Source organism: Halichoerus grypus, chromosome 7 (genome assembly GCF_964656455.1).
Source record: "Halichoerus grypus chromosome 7, mHalGry1.hap1.1, whole genome shotgun sequence".
NCBI classification, from domain to species: Eukaryota; Metazoa; Chordata; class Mammalia; order Carnivora; family Phocidae; genus Halichoerus; species Halichoerus grypus.
In genome coordinates, this window is record NC_135718.1 from 142,257,748 (window position 1) to 142,278,212 (window position 20,465).

Genomic DNA, 20,465 nt, shown 5'->3' on the forward strand with positions numbered 1-20,465 from the left:
TTAAAAAGTAGGACATCAGTTACTGAGAAAGAATGTAGTTGACAAATAATCCAAGTACAAAGGAAATTTAATTCTAAGAATAGTAAACTTTTTGATGCACTAAAATTATTTACTTTGTTTATATCAAAGTAAAACATGTACATAGTAAAAATAAAGTAAATATGTTCAAAGACTTAGAATGTAAAGTGGCATAGTCGTGACCCATTCCTCCCCCGTCCTTCATGTCCAATCCTCCTTTCCAGAAATCACCATTTTAAATTCTTTTATATTCTACCTAAAGAATATGCTCTCTCTTAATTTATCAGTTTTAGATGTTAGCTATTGACTTTCAGCTATGGAAGATATGAATTTAGCTCTTTTATGACATCCTCTCTGTGTTTTCTTGAAGTAATTCTAAGTCGAGTCAACAAATATTCAGCCTTTCTGTATTGGGGTTTTTTTTGTTTTTTTTTTTTAAACTGTGGAAAGATTGTTTCTTACTAAGCCATGAAGTGTTCTATGATGATATTTCTTTCTTGTATAACTTTTTATACAAGAAACTATAATTTCTTTCCTGGAATTAATAATTGCATTTATCCCCATTTGCTTGATTTTCTTCACACTTCTTGTCAAGTTTCCCTGTACTCTGTAAGAGGCTTTCGGTATAATTATTATCTCTGAAAATTCCATCCCACATGTAATTGATACTGATCAGATCTAGAATTTTAAGTTCAAAGTTATTTCTACTCTGTTTTAAGCCACTGGTATCTGTCATTTTGTTTGGAGGTAATTTTCTTCCATTATTTCCTAATTCTTTTCTTGTTTTCTGAGATTCTGGAGTTTCTATAGTAAGAGATCAAATTCTCTACATTGATCCTCAAGTTGTTGTTGTTTTGTGTTTTTTTTTGTTTTTTTTTTTTGGTTTTTTAAATCTTCTTTCTCCTAGTTCCATTTCATTGTCCCTTTGTTTTACTTCCTTGGAGCATTCCTTGGTGTTAAATTCCAGTTTTTCTATCCGTTTTTTTTTTTTTCTGCTTCTGTATTATTAATTCAGTAAAGCTCTTTCTTATTTTTAATTTTTTTAAATAGCAACCTATACTTGCTTAATGGATGCAATATATATGCAATATATATTTTAATGTCTCTTAGAATATTTTAGATTTTAATGATACTTTGTTCTGCTTCATAGTCATCTAATTTTTTTTTTTTTGCTTATTTATAACTGTCTCTTGTCTTTTAGGTTGGAGGTTTTTCTCAAACATCTGTTAATCTTGGGCTGTTCATTATTAAAAATGAGACACTAAAATGCTAGTTGAACTCATTATGTCCCTGAATAAGGCTTATTTGATAGCTTTCACCTCAAAGGTAACTTTCTATAGAGGGGCCACTACTCATAGCCATTCAGTTTCACAGCAAAATTCCCTAATCTGCCAAATGTGCTAGTGTTCTGGGAGTTGGGAATGGAGCTGGGTATGAACAGTATGGTGTTCTCACCATTCAGTGTGAAGACTTTCACTTAATTAGTGCCTTAACCCTCAACGTCTACTATGCCTAATGTCTCCAGTTTTTGTTTTTGTTTTATTTCCCCTCAGAAAACAGACTCCCTAACCCTGGGAGAGAAAAGCAGGGAAGTTCCTGGGGGACACTTGGGAAGGGAGCTTAGAACTGTTCCTCATAGAGACTTTCAGCCAAACCCTGTGCCTCACTTTTGGCTTCTGAGATATCTGAAGGTTCCAAAATCCAGATACGGGTATTGGAAGGAAGAATAGGATGGAATTTCATTTGTATCCAGACATAAAGGTATCTCTGTTTTCTGTTCCTTTTAGGGCTGGTACCACTCCTCATCTGTTTCTGAACATGGGGTCACTGCCATCTCCCAGTTTCATTGAAGATGTAGTTTTGCAGATGTTTGTAATCCTCCATGTTTGGGGGCAGATTTCTAAGAGGATAAGATAGGGCAAGAAATTTATTGCTCTGCCATCTTAAAACTGGAAGTCTTCTAAATGAGTAATTTTGAAGTACAGGTCTATAAAGGCTTTTGAAATAATAGTGTTATTTCCCAAAACAGAACACCCAGAACATTTTATTCATACCAGTAGGTTTTCATTTTAAAGTATACTTGAACGTGATAGATGGAGGATATGAACACAGAAGGCTGGATCCTGCCCCCAGGAACCTTATCATCTAGTGGGGGACATGAAACGTGTAGGAATTACTGTTATACCAACCAGAAAACATAATAAGGGCAGTGAGAGTGAGAAGGGTATAATTATGCACCATAGGCATGCAGGGAGATCTAACTTATATCTGGAGAGAGAAGGATTTCCAGGAGGAGGTAGCCTTTTTGCATGGAACTTAATGTTTGGGTAGAATTTACACCTAGTGAGAGCTTAATAAATATTTTCTGAATATAATACTGTTCAACTTTGGTGGTTTGACATTTTTCTTTCTACTTCTGTTAATGGTAAATATTCTTTTCTTGAGTGTGGTATAGCAACTGCAATCAGTTTCACTTATTCTTGTCTTAGTTTTCCTGAGAGGAATTAACAAAAGCGTTTTTGTAGAGAAAATGTACCATTCAATGACAGTTATTGATATAGCCTATAATTACAAAAAAAAAAAAATCCTTCCTGTGAGAATTCCATTTTATTAATGATGCGTGTATATTATTAAGAATTATAAACATTGAGTAATAAAGCTTCAAGTTCACATGTTCCCAGATGTTATTTTGGGGCTTCTAGATTAGCAGTTTTTCAAAAACATAAGCAGTAATTAGAAATCTTTCATAATTTCTCTCAGAAACAGCACTTGATTTTAATTCTTTCATTTAAAAAAACTTGTAAGAAAAAAACGGTGTCAGAACTATTGACATTTTTATAGCTTGACAAAAATTAAACATAATTAAAATGAAATATTTGTTGCACAAATTAAACTGCAATTAATATGTTTTCTGCCAGTGCTTGAAGGGTAAGATGAAAATGGTGTTGTTAGTAGACTCCCTGCTGCGAGACTAATTTCTTGATTTTTATACCACACATTATCACAGACATTCTCACAGTAAAAGAGTAAACCAACAAGTAAAAAAACACTGTTTGATGGAAATGGTATACAGGAGGAGATAGACTGGCTTTTATGAAGGCAAAAATCCGATGACTAGTTGATTCCAAGGGTAAGATTTGTACTTTTAAAGCCATTAAAATAAGTAGAAAATTGCCCTTCATTTTAGTTAGCTGTGCCTTTTAAATTAGCCAGTTTATTGTTTAGGGGGTGTTTGCATTTTCAGTAGGTAATTAGAAAAGGAACAAGATATGTTATGCAGAGGCCTCCCCTCCAGCTAACCAAGAAACAATAATAAATCCCATCACAAAAACTTAGATGTGAACACTTTCAAGGAAAGTGGAGGAAGACGCATCTTTACTTCTTTTGTGGGGGTTCCCTTTTTCTCATTGGAGCCCACAATCAAAAAAAAAAAAAAAAAAAAACAAAACCTAACCTTGACTAAAGTTAGTTATTGCTATTAAAAAAAAAAAAATTCTGCAGTTGCCACTTATCCAGATAATGCATCAAGTATTATTTCTATGTGAATATTTTTCTGGCTAATTACATTTTGACATTAGACACCATTTATGGTTGAATGAAAGAAAGAAGTAGCCATTGATAGTCCTCTTTATTCCCCCAAATGCCTCTCTTGGGCCGTGCTACTTAAGGAATGCCAATGCACCAGTGGGAATTGGAAGCTATGGGCTAGGCCCCAGCGCTGGCTGACTGGTGCACACCTACCCCTTCCTGGGGAGCCGGAAAGGTGTCAGTGCGTGTTGCATGAGGACAGCATTAGCCTTGGCAGTGCCCATCGAAGACGTGATGAGTGGAGCTCTGTTCATAGACGACAAGGCCACGGGGCCCCGTTCGCACTGCCTGCAGAGACGAGGGGATGAACGAGATATGTTAGGCGGAGGCCTCCACTCCAGCTAACCAAGAAATACTAATGAATCCCATCACAAACACTTGCCTGACGCTTACCAGCATTAGGCACCGCTAATGCCAATGCACAAACAGGTGTCGGACATCAGGAAATTTTGCCCTCCAAAAGTCTTAGGGCAGATAAATCGATCTTTTTAGGGTAGCTTGTGGACTTGGGTTACTTGAAATGACACTAATGTTGTAGTGACAAATTTGGTGGTTGTAGTGATGCTTTTAGTTTGCATGGTTACAGTCTCATCTCCTTCAAGTTCGTTCTCAAATGTCATCCGAGAGCAGGCTTTCCTGACCACGTGATTTGAAATTGCAGGCCCTTACCTCGGCCCTTCTCCCTCCGCTGTTTCATTTTCCTTCATAGTGATGGGAAGAACTAGGGAAGTGATGGGGAAGAACTGTCTCACGGAGTTGAAGAATGAATCTTGCGGATAACGGAGATTGAGTAAAGTGATAGAAGTTTATTAAGTGAAGATACAGAAAAAGCTCTCAAGAGCGAGAGGGGTCCAGACAGGGTTGCCAATGAGGGCCTTTAGGGTTGGTCTTTTATAGGAAGCTAACCAGGGAACTTAAATCCTTTTAACATTTCTACTGATAATCACCATTGAGCAAGGACTAGTGATAACACCTTCAATGGCTTACTTCCTTTTTAGGGTCTGGTTATTCCTTGTTGGTCATAGGTGATTATCATAAAAAAAGACACCCACCCCACACCCCTAGGGCAGGGTGGTCCAGTTTGTTCCCTTTTCTCTGGTTTCCCCACACCTCCACATTTTTGGGATTTCTGAGCCTGATGACATAGCCCCCTATCTTATCTCTCCCTACCTAGCCTTGCCTGCCCCTTACTCAATAGCACTTATTATCTGACTGATTTATTTGCTTATTGTCTGTCTGTAGTTACTAGAAATTTAAGTTTCATGAAGATAGGAATTTTTGCCCGACTGATTCATTGTTGTATCCTCACAGCCTAGAGTAGTGCTTGGCCTAAGTAGTCATTTAACATTTTTTTTTTTTTTTGAAAGAAAGGAAGAAAGGAAGAAAGAAAGAAAGAGTGAAACCAATTATTTAAAAGGAGCAGAAAGAAATTAAATAAATATGATAACTCCTGGTGATAATATGAAAATCTAGGTTTAGTAGAGGGTTATGAGAATTCTGTTCATTGAAAGCTTCATTTATACTTTACTTTTAATCTCAGAGAAATTATACTGAAATGAAAACCTCTTCATAAAACTAAAACTAAAATGTCAGGGGACACCTGGGTGGCTTGGTTGGGCATCTGCCTTCAGCTCAGGTCATGATCCCAGGGTCCTGGGATCGAGTCCCGCATCAGGCTCCTTGCTCAGCAGGGAGCCTGCTTCTCCCCCTCCCTCTCCCTGCTGCTCCCCCTGCTTGTGCTTGCTGTCTCTTTCTCTGTCTGGCAAATAAATAAATAAAATCTTTAAAAAAAAAAAACTAAAATGTTAGATTATAATTGATATACAGTTAGTAGTCACAAAAAGTTATTTGCAACCCATTCTGTAAAGAATAGTAAACAGTACTGTGAATCCCTTAGTTCATATTTTTATTCGTGTTCTCGTTCATTCATTTTTTTCATTCAGCATAGTTTGTGCCCTAAGAGGCATGGTATCTGTAGTATTCTATAGAATATACAAGTCCACGCAACAGTGAGTGCATCATGATAGAGCTTGACTGTGGAGTAGGCATACGGTGGATCCTCGTATTTGAGCTGGTCATGATCTGTAGGGTCAGCATGAACACTGTGTCAGCAAATACCGAACCATTGCTCCTGAGGGGAGTGTAGGGTTAGGTTCCTGAGAGCCGGTGGTCCACATTTTTATCAACTAACCAGTACATAACATTGTTTTATGTGTGTTTCTGTTTAAATTCATTAAATATATATTGTTGATTCATTAACATCTAACTCCTGGCTAACAGCACTGTAACTGCTGCCTGAAAGCAGATTATCTAACAAACATCTTTTCTCCTCAAGGAACATAGTAGCCTTCTTGCATCTAGGAACACTAGACAGCAATGCGGCTCTGTGCTTGGGGTCCATTTTAAACAGTGAAATCACCCAGCAACAAGCACAAAAAGATGAAAAAGGTAGTACTAAAATTAGAACACAAAGGGACACTTGTTTACAGCGTAAGAGCTGAAATTACAAAGCAGGCCTCAGCTGGGATGTGTACATCAGGTGACTCAGCTTTTTTGCTACTCTGCTTATATCTGTGAGTGAGTATGAAAGCACTGTGGGTATTGATTTGGAGGTTACAAATGAATTTTACTAAATTTGCAAATAAGGAATCTGAATAGTGAGGATCAATGGTTAGTGTTCTTATAAAGAAGTCATCATTGAACACATTGCTCTGGGTATTTACTGGTGAATCTGGGCATTATTATCTTTGCAAAACAGAGTCACAATGAGAAATCCTGTATTTCCATTCAGTCATGATTTATTGAATCCTGATGGGTCAGGCACTGTAATGGCTGGTAATATAACATAGAAGACAAATACACCCTCCTGTTCATTTGCCATAGAGCTCATAGATGAGTATCTGTTATCACTTTTTCTCTACTTTATTGTCTCCTTTTCTTCTCCTTCTCTTCGTCCTCTTTCTTCCTCTTCTCTCCTTTCTCTTCTTCTTCTTCTTCTCCTTCTTCTCCTTCTCCTCCTTCTCTTTCTCCTTCTCCTTCTCCTTCTTCTCTCTCACTCTCACTCTCTCTCCTTCTCCCTGCCGTCCTGATTTCTGTCTCTCCCCCAAATACTTTTAGACTCAGATTACTGAAGGTACTGAGGGAGCTGGGCTGGAAAATGGAACTAGCTGGAAAATGGAACATTCCAGAGTGTGTAGCAGACTTTAGGAGGACCCTCTTGATGATGGAGAACTGGGCACACAGTTTCCATCTCCTCTTAGCTTCTAGAGTGACAGGGTTCAATGAGAGGATAAGGAGGTGCTATTCCAGAAGGCTCACACTTTGAGCAGATTTGTGGTTTCCCCAAGGCCATGTCTGTTTATTATCATTCAGTCATTCCTTCAGCCAAGTAATATTTACCAAGCCCCTACCATACACTGTGCTAAACCTTGGGAATACAATTGTGAGAATAGTGTGGCCAGTCGTTTAGTAGTTATTTCCCCTCTTGAGAATTGTCTTAAAGTACCAAATTACCTAAAGGCATTCAGTTTCTTTCCTGCTAAGAAACACACAGTATTTAAGAATGTCACAATCCTGGTTTCAGTTGTTATTCTCCACTCTAAGTGGTTTTCTTTCTTTCTTTTTTTTTTTTAAGATTTATTTATTTGAGAGAGAGTGTGAGTGCATGGGGGTGGGGCGCAGGGGGCGTGCGGTTCGCAGAGGGAGAGGGAGAGAGAATCCCAATCCGTGCAGAACACAGAGCCGACACGGGGCTTGATCTCACAACCCTGAAATCAGGACCTGAGCTGAAACCAAGAGTCTGACATTCAGCCGACTGCACCGCCAGGCTCCCCTGTAAGTGGTTTTCCTCAAGCCATTTCGATATTCTCTCTGAACACTTTTGCAGCCCGTTTTCCAGTACACCAACCATAGGCAAGCCCGAACTTTCCCTTTAATGCTAGGTTCATATAGCATTCCTCTCTATTTAAAATGGACTCTCTTTCTATATGAAAATAATGTTCCTGGAACCTCTTACCCTGATATCATTAGCTTTGTTACCAAACCAACTAAAAGGCTACAGATCATTCTAACTACAACATTGTATCTAGTTGGATGTTCCATTTCAGTGACTTTTACTTAGATGACATTTTTACTGTTTTTAGTTGAAATTAAATAGATAAGGCCACATTTTATATGTACAAATATATTTCTATATCTAGATCTATTCCTTCTGATATATCTTTATATCCTATATCTCTTTGATTGTGGCCATAATACATATACACCATAATGCAATGAACTGGTCAAACAAGAAACTCCATTATTTATCCTTCACTTTTACATATCTGGCTTGCCATTTCCCACCTGTGCATTTATAACCAAGGCTATAAAGATGGAGGAGGAGCATGAACTAAATAAAAGAAAACAGATAAAACTATTAAAACTATAGCAGATAAATCTGTTAAGAAAGATATATAAAAATGGAAAAAGATTCAATAGAAACTCAAATATATAATATTAGATTTCAGATGTACCCACATTGAAATAAAAGTAGGAATGTGTATACCAAAGTCAAATATAAATGACCTTTGAATAAGTAGCTATTTAGGATTATTCATTCACAACTATTCCTTCCGCCCTCCCACCTCCATAAGGGTATCTAAGAATTTCTTAGTTTGGAAATAGCTAACACTTACGAAGTCCTTGCTATTTGGCAGGCACTGTGTTAAATGCTTTATGTGTGTGAACTCATAATCACTGTAACAATCCTATGAGTAAAGTGTTACTTTTTCGTGTTATTTCATCTCTTTCAAATGAAAAAACAAGAATTGCAGAGGTTAAATTAGTTGTCCAGGATCACAGAACTCTTAGGAATAAAGCTGGATTTCAAACCCAGGCAGCTTGGCTCCAAAGCAATACTACTTCAGAGTAGAAGTCGTAAGTAAGTTTTCAAACCACTCTTGCAAATACCGTCAGTGACATGCTAAGCATAATGTAATATGCAAATGAACTTGGTTTCCTTTCCACGTTCAGACTGACAATGCATCATGAACTCGGTATCAGCTAAAAATGGTTTCTTTGGGAAAATACACAAATGGTTAATTGAAAGAGTAACATGATAAATCCTAAAGCTATGGGATTGAGAAGAACACAAATAACACTTTAGGATGTTTTCCTGAAAACACAGAGTGAACAGGGAGAAGACACTAACTCCTACAACATTTAACCATATTCTTTTGTCAAAACTATAGAAATGCTCATGCCATCATAGCATCTTCCACATGTAACGAGAGCAAAGTTTGATTGTACGGGAATAATGCCAGGCTGTCTTTTAAACCTGCCAATGAACTCTCATTTGAAGACTATAGAAAATGCCAAGTGCAAACTAGACTTAACTGTGATCTCATTCAGGAAGTATTTTCAGTTAAAATAGTATTTAGTATTCAGCTAAAAGTTCTTGCCACACTCTCTCTCTTTTTTTTTTTTTTAAGTTCTAAGAGAAAAATCTTTGCAATGCTTTAGAGCTATTTTTTTGAATATTTTTTTAAAAAATTTAAGCTGAACAGTATGTGCGTAACCTTTGATTTCTGTCTTGTCCTTCCAATCTCGGAGGTTTTGTTTGCTATAGTGTTATCGGCCCTGTCCTGCTTACCAACATTGAAGCTGGTTGTTTAAGTACTCAGTTGTGAGTATCTGGTGAAAAACCTTAAATAACTAGATAAACAACCCAGCTGCCAACCTAAAGTAATCTTACACTTAGTGGGTGAGTGGCCCAGGAAATTTGCTCTTTGTCATTTTGACTTGGGTTTGAAAATGGACCTGGGCTGCATTCCAGCTCAAAGAGCCGTTCACTTCCAAAGACTCCTAAATTGTCCCAAGGAGCTCATTTTAGCAGTGGATTATTTGTGTTTGGCTGGGCATCCTAATAGCAAAAGCTGTCTGCTTTGGCAAGCAAAGGCTATGGCAGGATTTAGAATTACTGTCCCCAGTGTTTTTCTTGATGAGGTTATTTTTCAGAAAAGCAATTCCCCACCCCCCATTTAAAAAGTGACACTGCGTGAGTGTTGTGCAGGTGGTTTTCTTGAGCTCATAAAGAGCTTCCCATGGCAGGGTGGCCTGTTTTATGTATCAGAGGCAAATTTTAAACAAATGAGAACCAGCACCAGATTTTCTCCAAAACCAAAGCTGTCTTAATGGCATATTCATCTTTTCCTATACCAGAGGTAACAGTTACTGGTTAGCGAGGGCCAAGTAAGAATTTGGGGTTTTAAATGAAAAAAAAAAAGAATGATAAAGAATTTATGAAAATTTTTCTTTTAGGGGATAGAAAGTGTAGGTACTTGAAGAGTCAATGCCTGTTTATCTACACAACTGTAAATGCCTATTGTCTGACTTCCACTCGCCTGTGAGGTCCCCTGGGAAGACACAACTAAGTTTTGGTCACCATCAGTTGGAAGCTGACTAGCACAGTACCTACACACTGTAGATTTTCAGACATTAGTGGAAGGCACGGTGAGACTATAACGCAGGATTAAGTCACGCTTCATTCGTTGTATTAGAGGAGTCCAAAATTAAGTACACAAGAAGAGCCACAGGAATGAAGGAAGAACATGTTAGAATTTCTATTTATATTGAGTTTTACCTCATTTGTATACCTGTTTAACATGTCATTTTGCTATCACAGTATTATACATGTAAAATTTAAAACAAATAACTAGACATATATTAAGAGTGCTTGCTCAAAATATCTTCACTGATGGGGGTTATGATCAAAATCTTTTGAGTCCCGCTTCACTTCATTACTGCTCCATAATTCGTCTCTCATGGGTGCCAGTGGAATTTATTTAATTTGATTTTTAAAGAACACGATAGGTAGAATATGAATAGACTTCCTGGTTAATCTTTACAACAACCCTGTGAGACAAATATCTCCATTTTATAGAAGATGAAACAATGAGTTAGGAAGTGCTTCCTGTGCTATTATTTTCTGGAATAATTTAAACAGAATTGGTATCATTTCTTCCGTATTTGGTAGAATTCATCAGTGAAATCATCTGGGCCTGTTTGGGAAGATTAACAATTATTGGTTCAATTTTTTAAATAGATATAGGCCTATTCAGGTTATCTATTTCTCCTTGTGTGAATTTTAGTAGGTTGTGTCTTTCAAGGAATTGGTCTATTTCACCTAAGTTATCAAATTTATGATCATAGAGTTGTTCATAATATTCCTTTATCATCCTTTTAATATCCGCGGGATCAGTAATGATGGTCCATTTCTCATCTCTGGTATTAGTAATTTGTGTCTTCCCTCTTTTTTCTTAGCCTGGCTAGCTGTTTATCAATTTTACTGATCTTTTCAAAGAACTGGCTTTTGGTTTTGTTGATTTTCTTTATTGAATTCCTGTATTCAATTTCACTGATTTCTGCTCTGATTTTATTTTCTTCTGCTTACTTCAGATTTGATTTATTCTTTCTCCAGTTTCCTAAAGTGAAAATTTAAATTAGTGGTTTCTGCTATATGCATTCAATGCTATAAATTTCCCTCTAGGCACTCCTTTTGCTGCATCCCACAAATTTTGATAAGTCGTATTTTAATTTTCATTTAGTTTGAAATATTTTCTTATTTTTCTTGATGCTTCCTCTTTGACCCCCCCAAGTGTATCTAGAGGTATTTTGTTTAACCTCCAAATATTTGGGGATTTTTCAACTATCTTTCTGTTACTGATTTCTAGTTTAACTCCATTGTGATCTAAGAGTATACTTTGTATGATGTTTATTCTTTTGAATTTGTTGAGGTGTATTTTATGGCCCCGAATGTGTTCTGTCTTGGTGAATGTTCCATGTGAGCTTGAGAAGAATGTGTCGGCTATTGTTGTCTATAAATGTCAGTTAGAGTTGATTGATAGCTGTTCTTTTCAACTGTATACTTACTGATTTCCTGCCTGCTGGATCTGTCAGTTACTTAGAAAGGGATGTTGAGATCTCTAACTACTATACAGTGACTTTTTCTCACTGCAGTTCTATCAGTTTTGCTTCATGTATTTTGATGCTCTGTAGCTAGGCACATACACATTAAGGATTGTTATGTCTTCTTTGAGAATTGATCCCTTTATTGTGAAATACCCATCTTTATCCCTGCTAATTTATTTACTCTGAAGTCTATTTTGTCTGAAATTAATATAGTCACTCCAGCATTCTTTTAGTTAATGTTAGCATGGTATATCTTCTCCATTCCTTTACTTTTAATCTGCTTATATTTTTATTTTTATTTAAAGCAGGTGTCATGGAGCCAGCATATAATTGAATCTTGTTTTTGTCCACAGTCTTTGCCTCTTACTCATGTATTTAGACTTTTCACATTTAAAGTGATTGTTAATATAGTCAGATTAATTTTTTTTAAAGATTTTATTTATTTGACAGAGAGACACACAGTGAGAGAAGGAACACAAGCAGGGGGAGTGGGAGAGGGAGAAGCAGGCTTCCCGCAGAGCAGGGAACCCGATGCGGGGCTCGATCCCAGGACCCTGGGATCATGACCTGAGCCGAAGGCAGACGCTTAACGACTGAGCCACCCAGGCGCCCCAGTATAGTCAGATTAATATCTACTCTACTTGCAGCTGTTTTCCATCAATTATATTGTTCTCTGTTGGTCTTTTCTTTCTGTTTTGTTTTTGCTTTCCACTCTTTCAGGCTTCTCTAGTTTTATTCAGCATTTTATATGATTCCATTTTCTCTCCTCTCTTGGCATATCAGTTACACTTCTTTAAAAAAATTTTGTGTGTTTTTGCTCTGGAGTTTGGAATATACATATGACTCATCGAAGTCCACTTTCAAATAACACTGTACTGCTTCGTAGGTAGTTCGACTACCTTATAACAGATTATTCACAACTCCCCCATCCCTTAAAACATTGCAGTCATTCATTTACCTCATCCATAAGCTGTAGTCACTGATTATGTTTTATTATATATATTGTACATATTATGTATTTATTATGTATTATATATGTATAATATTATTTTGAAGAAAATGGTTATCTGAAAGGTAATTAAGAAAAATGAAAATAAAAGGTTTTATTTTACCTTCATTTATTTCTTCTCTAATGCTCCTCATTTCTAACCTATTTTGTTTTCCTTCTCTCTGATAACTTAAACGTTTTCTTTCTTTAGAAAAGAAATTGCATTTCTTGCATAGTAGGGCTACCTGTGACATTTCTTCATTTGTTATCAAAATATTTGTTTGTCTGCAAGTCTTTGTTTCTCCTTTACTTTTGAAGGATAATTTCTCTGGATACAGAATGGTAGGTTGGTGATTATTTTCTTTTAACACTTTCTTACTCCATTCTCACTTGCATGGTTTCTGCAGAGAAGTCCAATGTAATTCTTATCCTTGTCCCTCTATCTGGAAGGTGGGTTTTTTCCCCTTTGCCTTTTTTCAGTATTTTTTTCTTCGTATGGTTTTCTGCAGTTTGAATATGACATGCTTGGGTGTAAATTTTTGATGTTCTCTGAGCTTTCTGAATCTGGTTTCATGTCTGTCATTAATTTAGGAAAAAACTTCTAATATTCTGTTCCTTTTTTATGTCTTCTCCTTCTGATATTCCCAGTATGCCTAAGTTACACCTAGTGTGATTGTCTAACAGTTCTTGCATATCTATTCCATATCTTGCATATGCTATTCCATCTTTTTCATTCTCTTTTCTTTTTGAATTTCAGCTTTGGAAATTTCTCCTGACATACCTTCAAGCTCTCTGATTTTTTCTTCAGCCGTGTCGTTTCCTTCTGAATCCATCAAAGCCATTCTTTATTTCTCTTATAGTGTTTTTGATTTTTAGTATTTCCTTGGGTTCTTTTTTAGTTTTCATCTCTCTGTTTACATTACCCATGTGTTCTTGCAAGTTGTCCACTTTTTCACATTAGCACCTTTAGCATATTAATCATAGTTGAATCCCCAGTCTGATAATTCCAAAATTTCTGCGTATCGGAGTCTGTTTCTGATGTCTGACTTGCCTCTTCAGATTTGAGTTTTTTGGGGTTTGTGGTGGTGGTTGTTGTTTGCCTTTTAGCATGAGTTGTAATTTTTTGTTGGACACTAGACATGATATATCAAGTGGAAAAAACTAAAGTACATAGGCCTTTAGTGTGAGCTTTTATGTTTTCTGCCAAGGAATTAGGCTGTTCCCTGTTGACTATAGCTGTGGTGTCAGAGCTAAAATTTTCTTTAGTGTCCTTTTTCTTCTCTCCCTTGTTTTCTTTGAGTGTCCCTAGAGACTCTTAAATGGGGTCTCAGGCTTGCAGTTATTTTGGCTGTGATCTCCTGTTATTGCACAGGAGCCTAATGATGTGGTGGTAAATTGTGGGGAGGGGAAATGTTCCATAGTCTTCTGATTAGGTCTCAATCTTTTAGTGAGCCTTATTTCTCTTCCCTCAAATCGGTCAGGCTTTGTGATCCCCCAGACTGGTAAAATAGTTTCACTGAGGACACGCCTTATTAAGAAGAACAGAGAGCTCTGGGAATATTCCCAAATGGCTACTTTTTCCCTCCCTCTGCGGGAAGTAAGAGTGAGGTTCACAGTGAGAACCTGGTAGGCCTCCTACTAGTAAAACTCAGGATAGCATGGGAGCCCCTCTGTGATGGGGCCCCTCGGAGTTCTTAACTCTCAACTGGCCCACACTGAGCCACCAGCAATTTGTCAATTATAGTTGAAGGTATTCCTATGAGATTGTCTTCAGTGCACTTCTCTTCCTGAGCTTCTGCTCCCAGGAAGTTGTGATCCTCACTACCTGCCTATCTCTCCCATTTTCAGAGCAGAAGTTTGCCCTGTGACCTCGGTTTTCTGACGGATCTAAGAAGAGTTGATTTGAAATCTGTTCAGCTTTTACCTGTTGTGATGATGGGAGTGATGACTTCCAAACTCTTTACATATTGGACTGGAAACTAGAGTCCAGATGAGTAAACAAATTCAGGTAGATTAAATACCTCAACCAAGCTGAAAACACTAGTAAGTGGTAGTCCAGGGATTCCCACCTGGTTCTGGGTAGACTAGACCTTGGAGTAGGGCCCAGCACATGTTTGACAAATGAATCAATGGCCCCAAGGCCAGGCCAGAGCCCTTTCCACTATATCATACTACCATTGTCGAAAGTACAGTGATTAGATGGCATCTAGGGTTCAGAGAATAAAGAAAATAACCAAACGAAAACTTCCCTCAATAAAAAAAATAAAAGAATGGAACATTCTTAAGGGTATTAGTGAAGGAAACAAAAAATTACTTACATAACAAGGGAAAGAATTACTATAAAGTAAGCCTAATCAGCACTAGAATACTTTGGTCAAATGTGGACAACTAACTGAGATGTTAGAGGTAAAGAAAGCTCAGACTACCCCATTTCCATTTTTATCAGTTTAGTAAACTGCTTATAGACAGGTGTTCAGAATATGAAAGTGGTTTACAAGACAGATGCAAAGAGGATTTGGAAAGTGAGGCCTTTGGAGGAAGAGCACTCTGTGTCTAGAGAAGAAGAAGCTGGGGGTCCGTTGAATAGGCCTCCAAGCATATGAAGAGCAGGCCCACCTCTACCATTTACAGAGCACAAGGCCAGAACAATGGAAGCCACGCATCATATGACAGATTGAAAAGTTATAGATCAAGTTAACTGTTAAATAAATATGTTCTGTCATTTACCATAATAAAAATACTTTTATAACAACATCAAGAACTACATGTAAAATTAAGACTGAAAGTTGGCAAGATATCAAAGACAACAGAATTTACTAATTGTTCCCATGACTGGCTTACCTGTTGGTGGGTCTATAATGTTTGGGTGAGTAATAAAATAAAGACACACATAAATTATGCATAATATGTATTCCATATAATTTATTTTCTTGCATTTATTTCAGCAGAATCATTGATTATATTTTTATTTTTTAAGTTTTTATTTAATTATATTTTTAGAATCAAGATTTTGATTTATTACATTATCAATAATGATATAAGCTGGATTTTAAAAGAAAATATAAATCTAAAGCATATACAGTTTGAATACATTTTTAGCAAGTGTAAATTAATGTAAAAAACAAATTTAAACTTATTTACATGTCTTAAAAATGAGTTATTTTATTCAGAATTATCTATTATGTCAAAATGAGGAATAAATATAATTAATAAATATCAAAAGTTTAAACTAAGATCATTTAGATAAAAATTAACCTTTTCATTTACATTTTTGAAATTTAAATTGTTGTGTGTATTTATAAAACTAAAACTATTCACAGTTCTAGGTTTCTGAGTTCCTCAAGTGCCTACATAAAAAATCACTACCATGCTTCACACATATGCCTAAACTTCATACATTCAAATTTAAGAGTAATTTGAATTATTTACTATTGCAAAATATTCCTGCTATGTCAAGGGCAACTCTCGTAAATACGGTATCAATTCCTGAGTACCTCTAGAATCACAATTTGGACTAAAAAGAAAGCAAGAGTATGGATGTTCGGAGCCACAGAAAAATAATCCTTCATCATATCAAGTTCTATTGCATTTATGCTATCCAAGAGGAAGGATTTTATTCAAATTAATTAGTTTTTTTATCTAAGCATCTTTGTCACTTAAATTCTTTTCATCCTTGAAAGCAGTGTCAGTTACAGCGTAACTGTCCTTCATGTCACTTGGGCTTAGTCACTTTTATTTCACTAACACAGAGCAACAGATGTGAGCTTCTCCCTGGGGCCTGAACAGCGTCAGTCATAAAAGCAGGTATTTAGGGTTAAAAGCGCTGCTGGGCCAGAGTAGCGAGCCAGCGGCAGAGACACTTGTGTGTTCTTCAATACATTTATGTTTTGCGTGTTTGTAATGTACAAACTCTCTAAAAGAGGTGGGCTCAGGGTGGAGGTCCTGCTTTCCAAGGTTTTCTTAAAGGGAAAAAAAACAAAAACTGTCCCAAATCATCTCCATTACGGACAGGCCTCCCATAGGAGGAGACACATATGCTTTTATCTAGTCTGACCATTTATTTACAGTATTCACTGTTGATTTAGTACTTTACTTCTTTAATTTATTTGCCTTTTTACCATGCATGAAGAGCATTCATTTCTGTCCTCAGTCAAATGTGGCTTCTCTGGCTACTGAGTAAAAGAATGCTTTTGCCCTCTAAACTTCTGTAACATTTCTTTGAATCAACACTGTAGTACTTAGCACAGTATATCACCTTTCCCATTTCATTCATTCAGTCAACAAATCTTTATTTTTTACAAAACAAAGTACCTACTCCTATGAAGCTTATATGTTCATGTGGGACACAAAATAAATAGACATGTAATATCAAGGAGTGGTAATTAAGAAGATAGAGGCCAGTTGAGGTGATAGAAAGTTTCAGGAGTACTATTTTGTATATACAGGTAGTCTAGGAGGGCCTCTTTGAACAGAGATGTCATAAAAGGAGGGAATGAGCCATGAAAATAACTGGAGATAGGGCTGTCTAGGTGGAAGCATCTGTAAGTATAAAGACTGAGAGGAAATGTGTCCAGTAAACAGAAGTGTTACTAAAGAACAGTAAATGAGGGGAAATGTAGAGGCAAATAAGCCACATCAGAGAAGGACCCAAAAGCACAACTATGCAGGGACCTTATAGGTCAAGGTAAAAAATACAGATTTGTGAGTTCCTTGAAGACAGGTAAGTGCATCTGGTCTTTGCATTGCTCAGAGGTTTTTAATAGTACCACCCATAGCTATGACAAACCATGTGTCTAAGGAAGCTTTGGTATGTCTGGCTTTCAACTGATAAAAATTAACTGCCAATTTTGTCTTATTTGAGGATATGATGGGAAATTTGAAGTGCGGTTAAATATCTGTCTATAAATTTAATATGATATAAGTTATAATAAAATAATAACAATACAAAGTCAATAAGATCTCTGTGGTAATCTTTGATCTTTTTCTTCCCAGGATTTCCAAACTGTATTACCATCATTTGATCTCTTCTCCAAGTATGGAAAATTATATTCAAAAGCTGGACAAATTATCTAAAGGTATGCATTTTTGCTAAGAAGTACTTCAAAAAGTATATTAAAAACATTTTAAAAAATCAAATGAGATTGACTTTAACTCTCAAGCATTTTTAAAACCATGATATAATATTTATATGTAATAAAACTCCATTTTTCATTCTAATTTAATGGTTTTTAACATTCAAAAATCATGGATTTTATTTTTCAAAGCTCTTCTCCAAAACAGACTCAAAATACATTAAGAAATAGGATTGACAAAAATCTGAAGTAGTCTTTTTTTAAGTTAATTAATACAATAAAAGTTTTACATAATGCAATGAAAAAATATTGGTAGTGTCCAAAAGCTAAAATAGTTTAAAATACTGTTTTCAGTATGTGTGTTATTTGAAGTATGAGTTGTCTTTAGGGGATTCCAAATAAAGACTGTCGAGGATCTCTAATTATCAAAGTTTACAGTATAGAGAAGAACAGAGATACCCACATAAACTTCAAGATCACAAAATGAGCTCTCAGTGAAAACTGTTTAATTGTTGAGTTTTAGAATAGGAAGTGATTATAATCAAAGTAAGACTAAAATGTATTCTGGCACTTTCAGCGTAATGTAAAGGAGGTATCGGATGAAGACAGCAAAGATCACTATAGTTGAAGGGAAAGAGGCAGGAATGCAAAATCACGCTGGGTGGAAGTCCCCGGTATCCTCCCACACCAGCAAGCGAGGGGAAAGCACTGGTCCGTTGGAAAGAGCACAGAGTAGATTCAAGCAACTTATGTTTGTTCTGTAGATTTAGTGTTAGTGTCACTTCTCCCCCACTTACAACTTTGGATGCTTCAACTCAAAAATCAGTGTGTTAAATGTAGATAGTAGTATCTACCTCTTAACTACTCCAAAGGAATATAGGAAGGGAAATATGAAATATTCTGAGCTAATAGAAAAACATAGTGCCAAGCGGAGTTGCGGTTTCAAAGGTTTATAAAGTACCATTACATATGGGAACATTTATCTAGTATTTGTGATTCACAGTATGCAGTAGTGGAAATAAAATTTTTCATATTTGTGTATGACTTCAGATATTAGTTCAAAGATATAGCCTGGAAGAAATCAGAGAGGGAGACAAACCATGAGACTCTGGACTCCGGGGAACAAACTGAGGGTTACAGAGGGGAGGAGGGTGAGGGGATGGGGTAGCCAGGTGATGGGTATTAAGGAGGGCACGTGTTGTGATGAGCACTGGGTGTTATACGCAACTAATGAATTGTTGAACACTACATCAAAAAATAATGATGTACTATATGTCGGCTAACTGAACATAATAAAAAGAAAAGATACAGCCTGTTTATAATGGTGAAAAGTTGAAAACAATGTGTATACTCAGTATATGGTAAGTTAAATAAATAAGACATAAATGCAATACTATGAAGACATTAAAAATGATAACATAGATCTTTACCTATTAATTTGAAAAAATGCCTGTATTTCTAAGAAAAGAAGGCTGGATTCAAAAGAACCTGTGTAGTATGAATCCTTTAAAAAAGGTGTGTGTGTGTGTGTGTACACATATATAATGTGTGTGTATGTATAAAAACACTTGCATGCACTTACTTGTATATTACATGTATATGTATACATTCTTATAAGGCAAAATGTTAATGATAGTTATCTCTAGATAGTGAGATTATGATTGCCTTACCTTTTTGGGTGATAGTTCTTTGTGGTCTCATTTTATAAAATTTGTATCTAATCAGACAAAAGCAAAGTGTTAAAATACTCCAATAGGGACTACTTGCTCTTCTCTACCAATTACAAAAACATCTTGACTTTATTCTTTTCAATCATAATAATTTAGAGACAATTATCTTTTTTTCTAAAGACAAAATAATTACTTGCTAAATTATTTATAAAGAAGACAAGGATGAGTAACAAATGTTTCACATTACTTTTAATTAAAAAGAGTGCACAATGCACAGATATGTGACAGAAATATGTGATAGAAATTTTTTTGAATGTTTGCTAATGCTTCCGTTGGATTTTTAACTATTTTGTAAATTGAAAATATTATCAAAATGTCATCTCCTCTTCTTGGAAAGGAAATTAATGTCTAGTGTTTAATTTTGGTAAGTGAAGGGTAGCAGCCTTAGCTGAAGCTCTCTTATTAAGATTTAATTTCACCAAATACAGCAAAGTGCTTCTGTTCTTTGTAAAGAAGACCAAGACAGGGACACTTACACCAAAGTGTTGAATAAAGATGCCATAGTAATTTTTAGAGCTATCTATTTGATTGCTTCAGCTTCAAGGTAGTTCATCACTTCACTATAATTCACCCTACATTGCCTCTTACCCCCATACTACGTTTTCCCATCAGTACGATTAGAATAGTGATGCCTTTACCAGATTAATCTTTCTTTCCTTAGCATGTCTGCCTTTTGGATAAACAGAGCCTACACTACCCATTTTGATTAATACACTAAGATTTCCGCCACTGAAATTGCTGAGAGTGAATTAGATTTTAAACACACACATATTTTAAAATCTATTCTCTGACTAGAATATGACTCCTTTTAATTTCTTTAGTTTTCCTTTGTAACTGGTCGTTTTTGTAACCTTTGATAGTTTCCTAAAGGCAGCTTGGTTGAAATCACATTTACTATATTGCGTCAAGGGTATGAATTGCTTTGCTGCCTTTTTAGCTACATTCATCTTTCCAGGCAGAAGAGTCTCTTTAAGGATTTGAGTGAAGAAAACTTAGCAAAATGAGGTGAAAGCATTGGTTAATCTGACATCAATGTGAGTTTTCTTGCATTATGTGCTCCTTAAGTTTTTCGCATTCTTCTTTGTGATGGGTCTTGGTCCAGGCTGTCTTTCTGCTAAA

The 20,465-nt window shown here is 36.1% G+C and overlaps 1 protein-coding gene across 5 annotated transcripts in view; it reads left to right on the plus strand.

Moving 5' to 3' along the window:
• Window positions 1-20,465, plus strand: part of SPATA17 (spermatogenesis associated 17) — a 204,380-nt gene that overhangs the window by 152,445 nt on the left and 31,470 nt on the right. For 4 of the 5 annotated variants that reach the window (XM_078078369.1, XM_078078373.1, XM_078078372.1 and 1 more), the window contains one exon: window positions 17,537-17,619. In XM_078078369.1, coding sequence (XP_077934495.1) covers window positions 17,537-17,619 — 83 coding nt within the window. Of the gene's footprint in view, window positions 1-14,392; window positions 14,553-17,536; window positions 17,620-20,465 lie in introns of those variants that run through there. The other variant, XM_078078368.1, reaches the window with a different exon arrangement.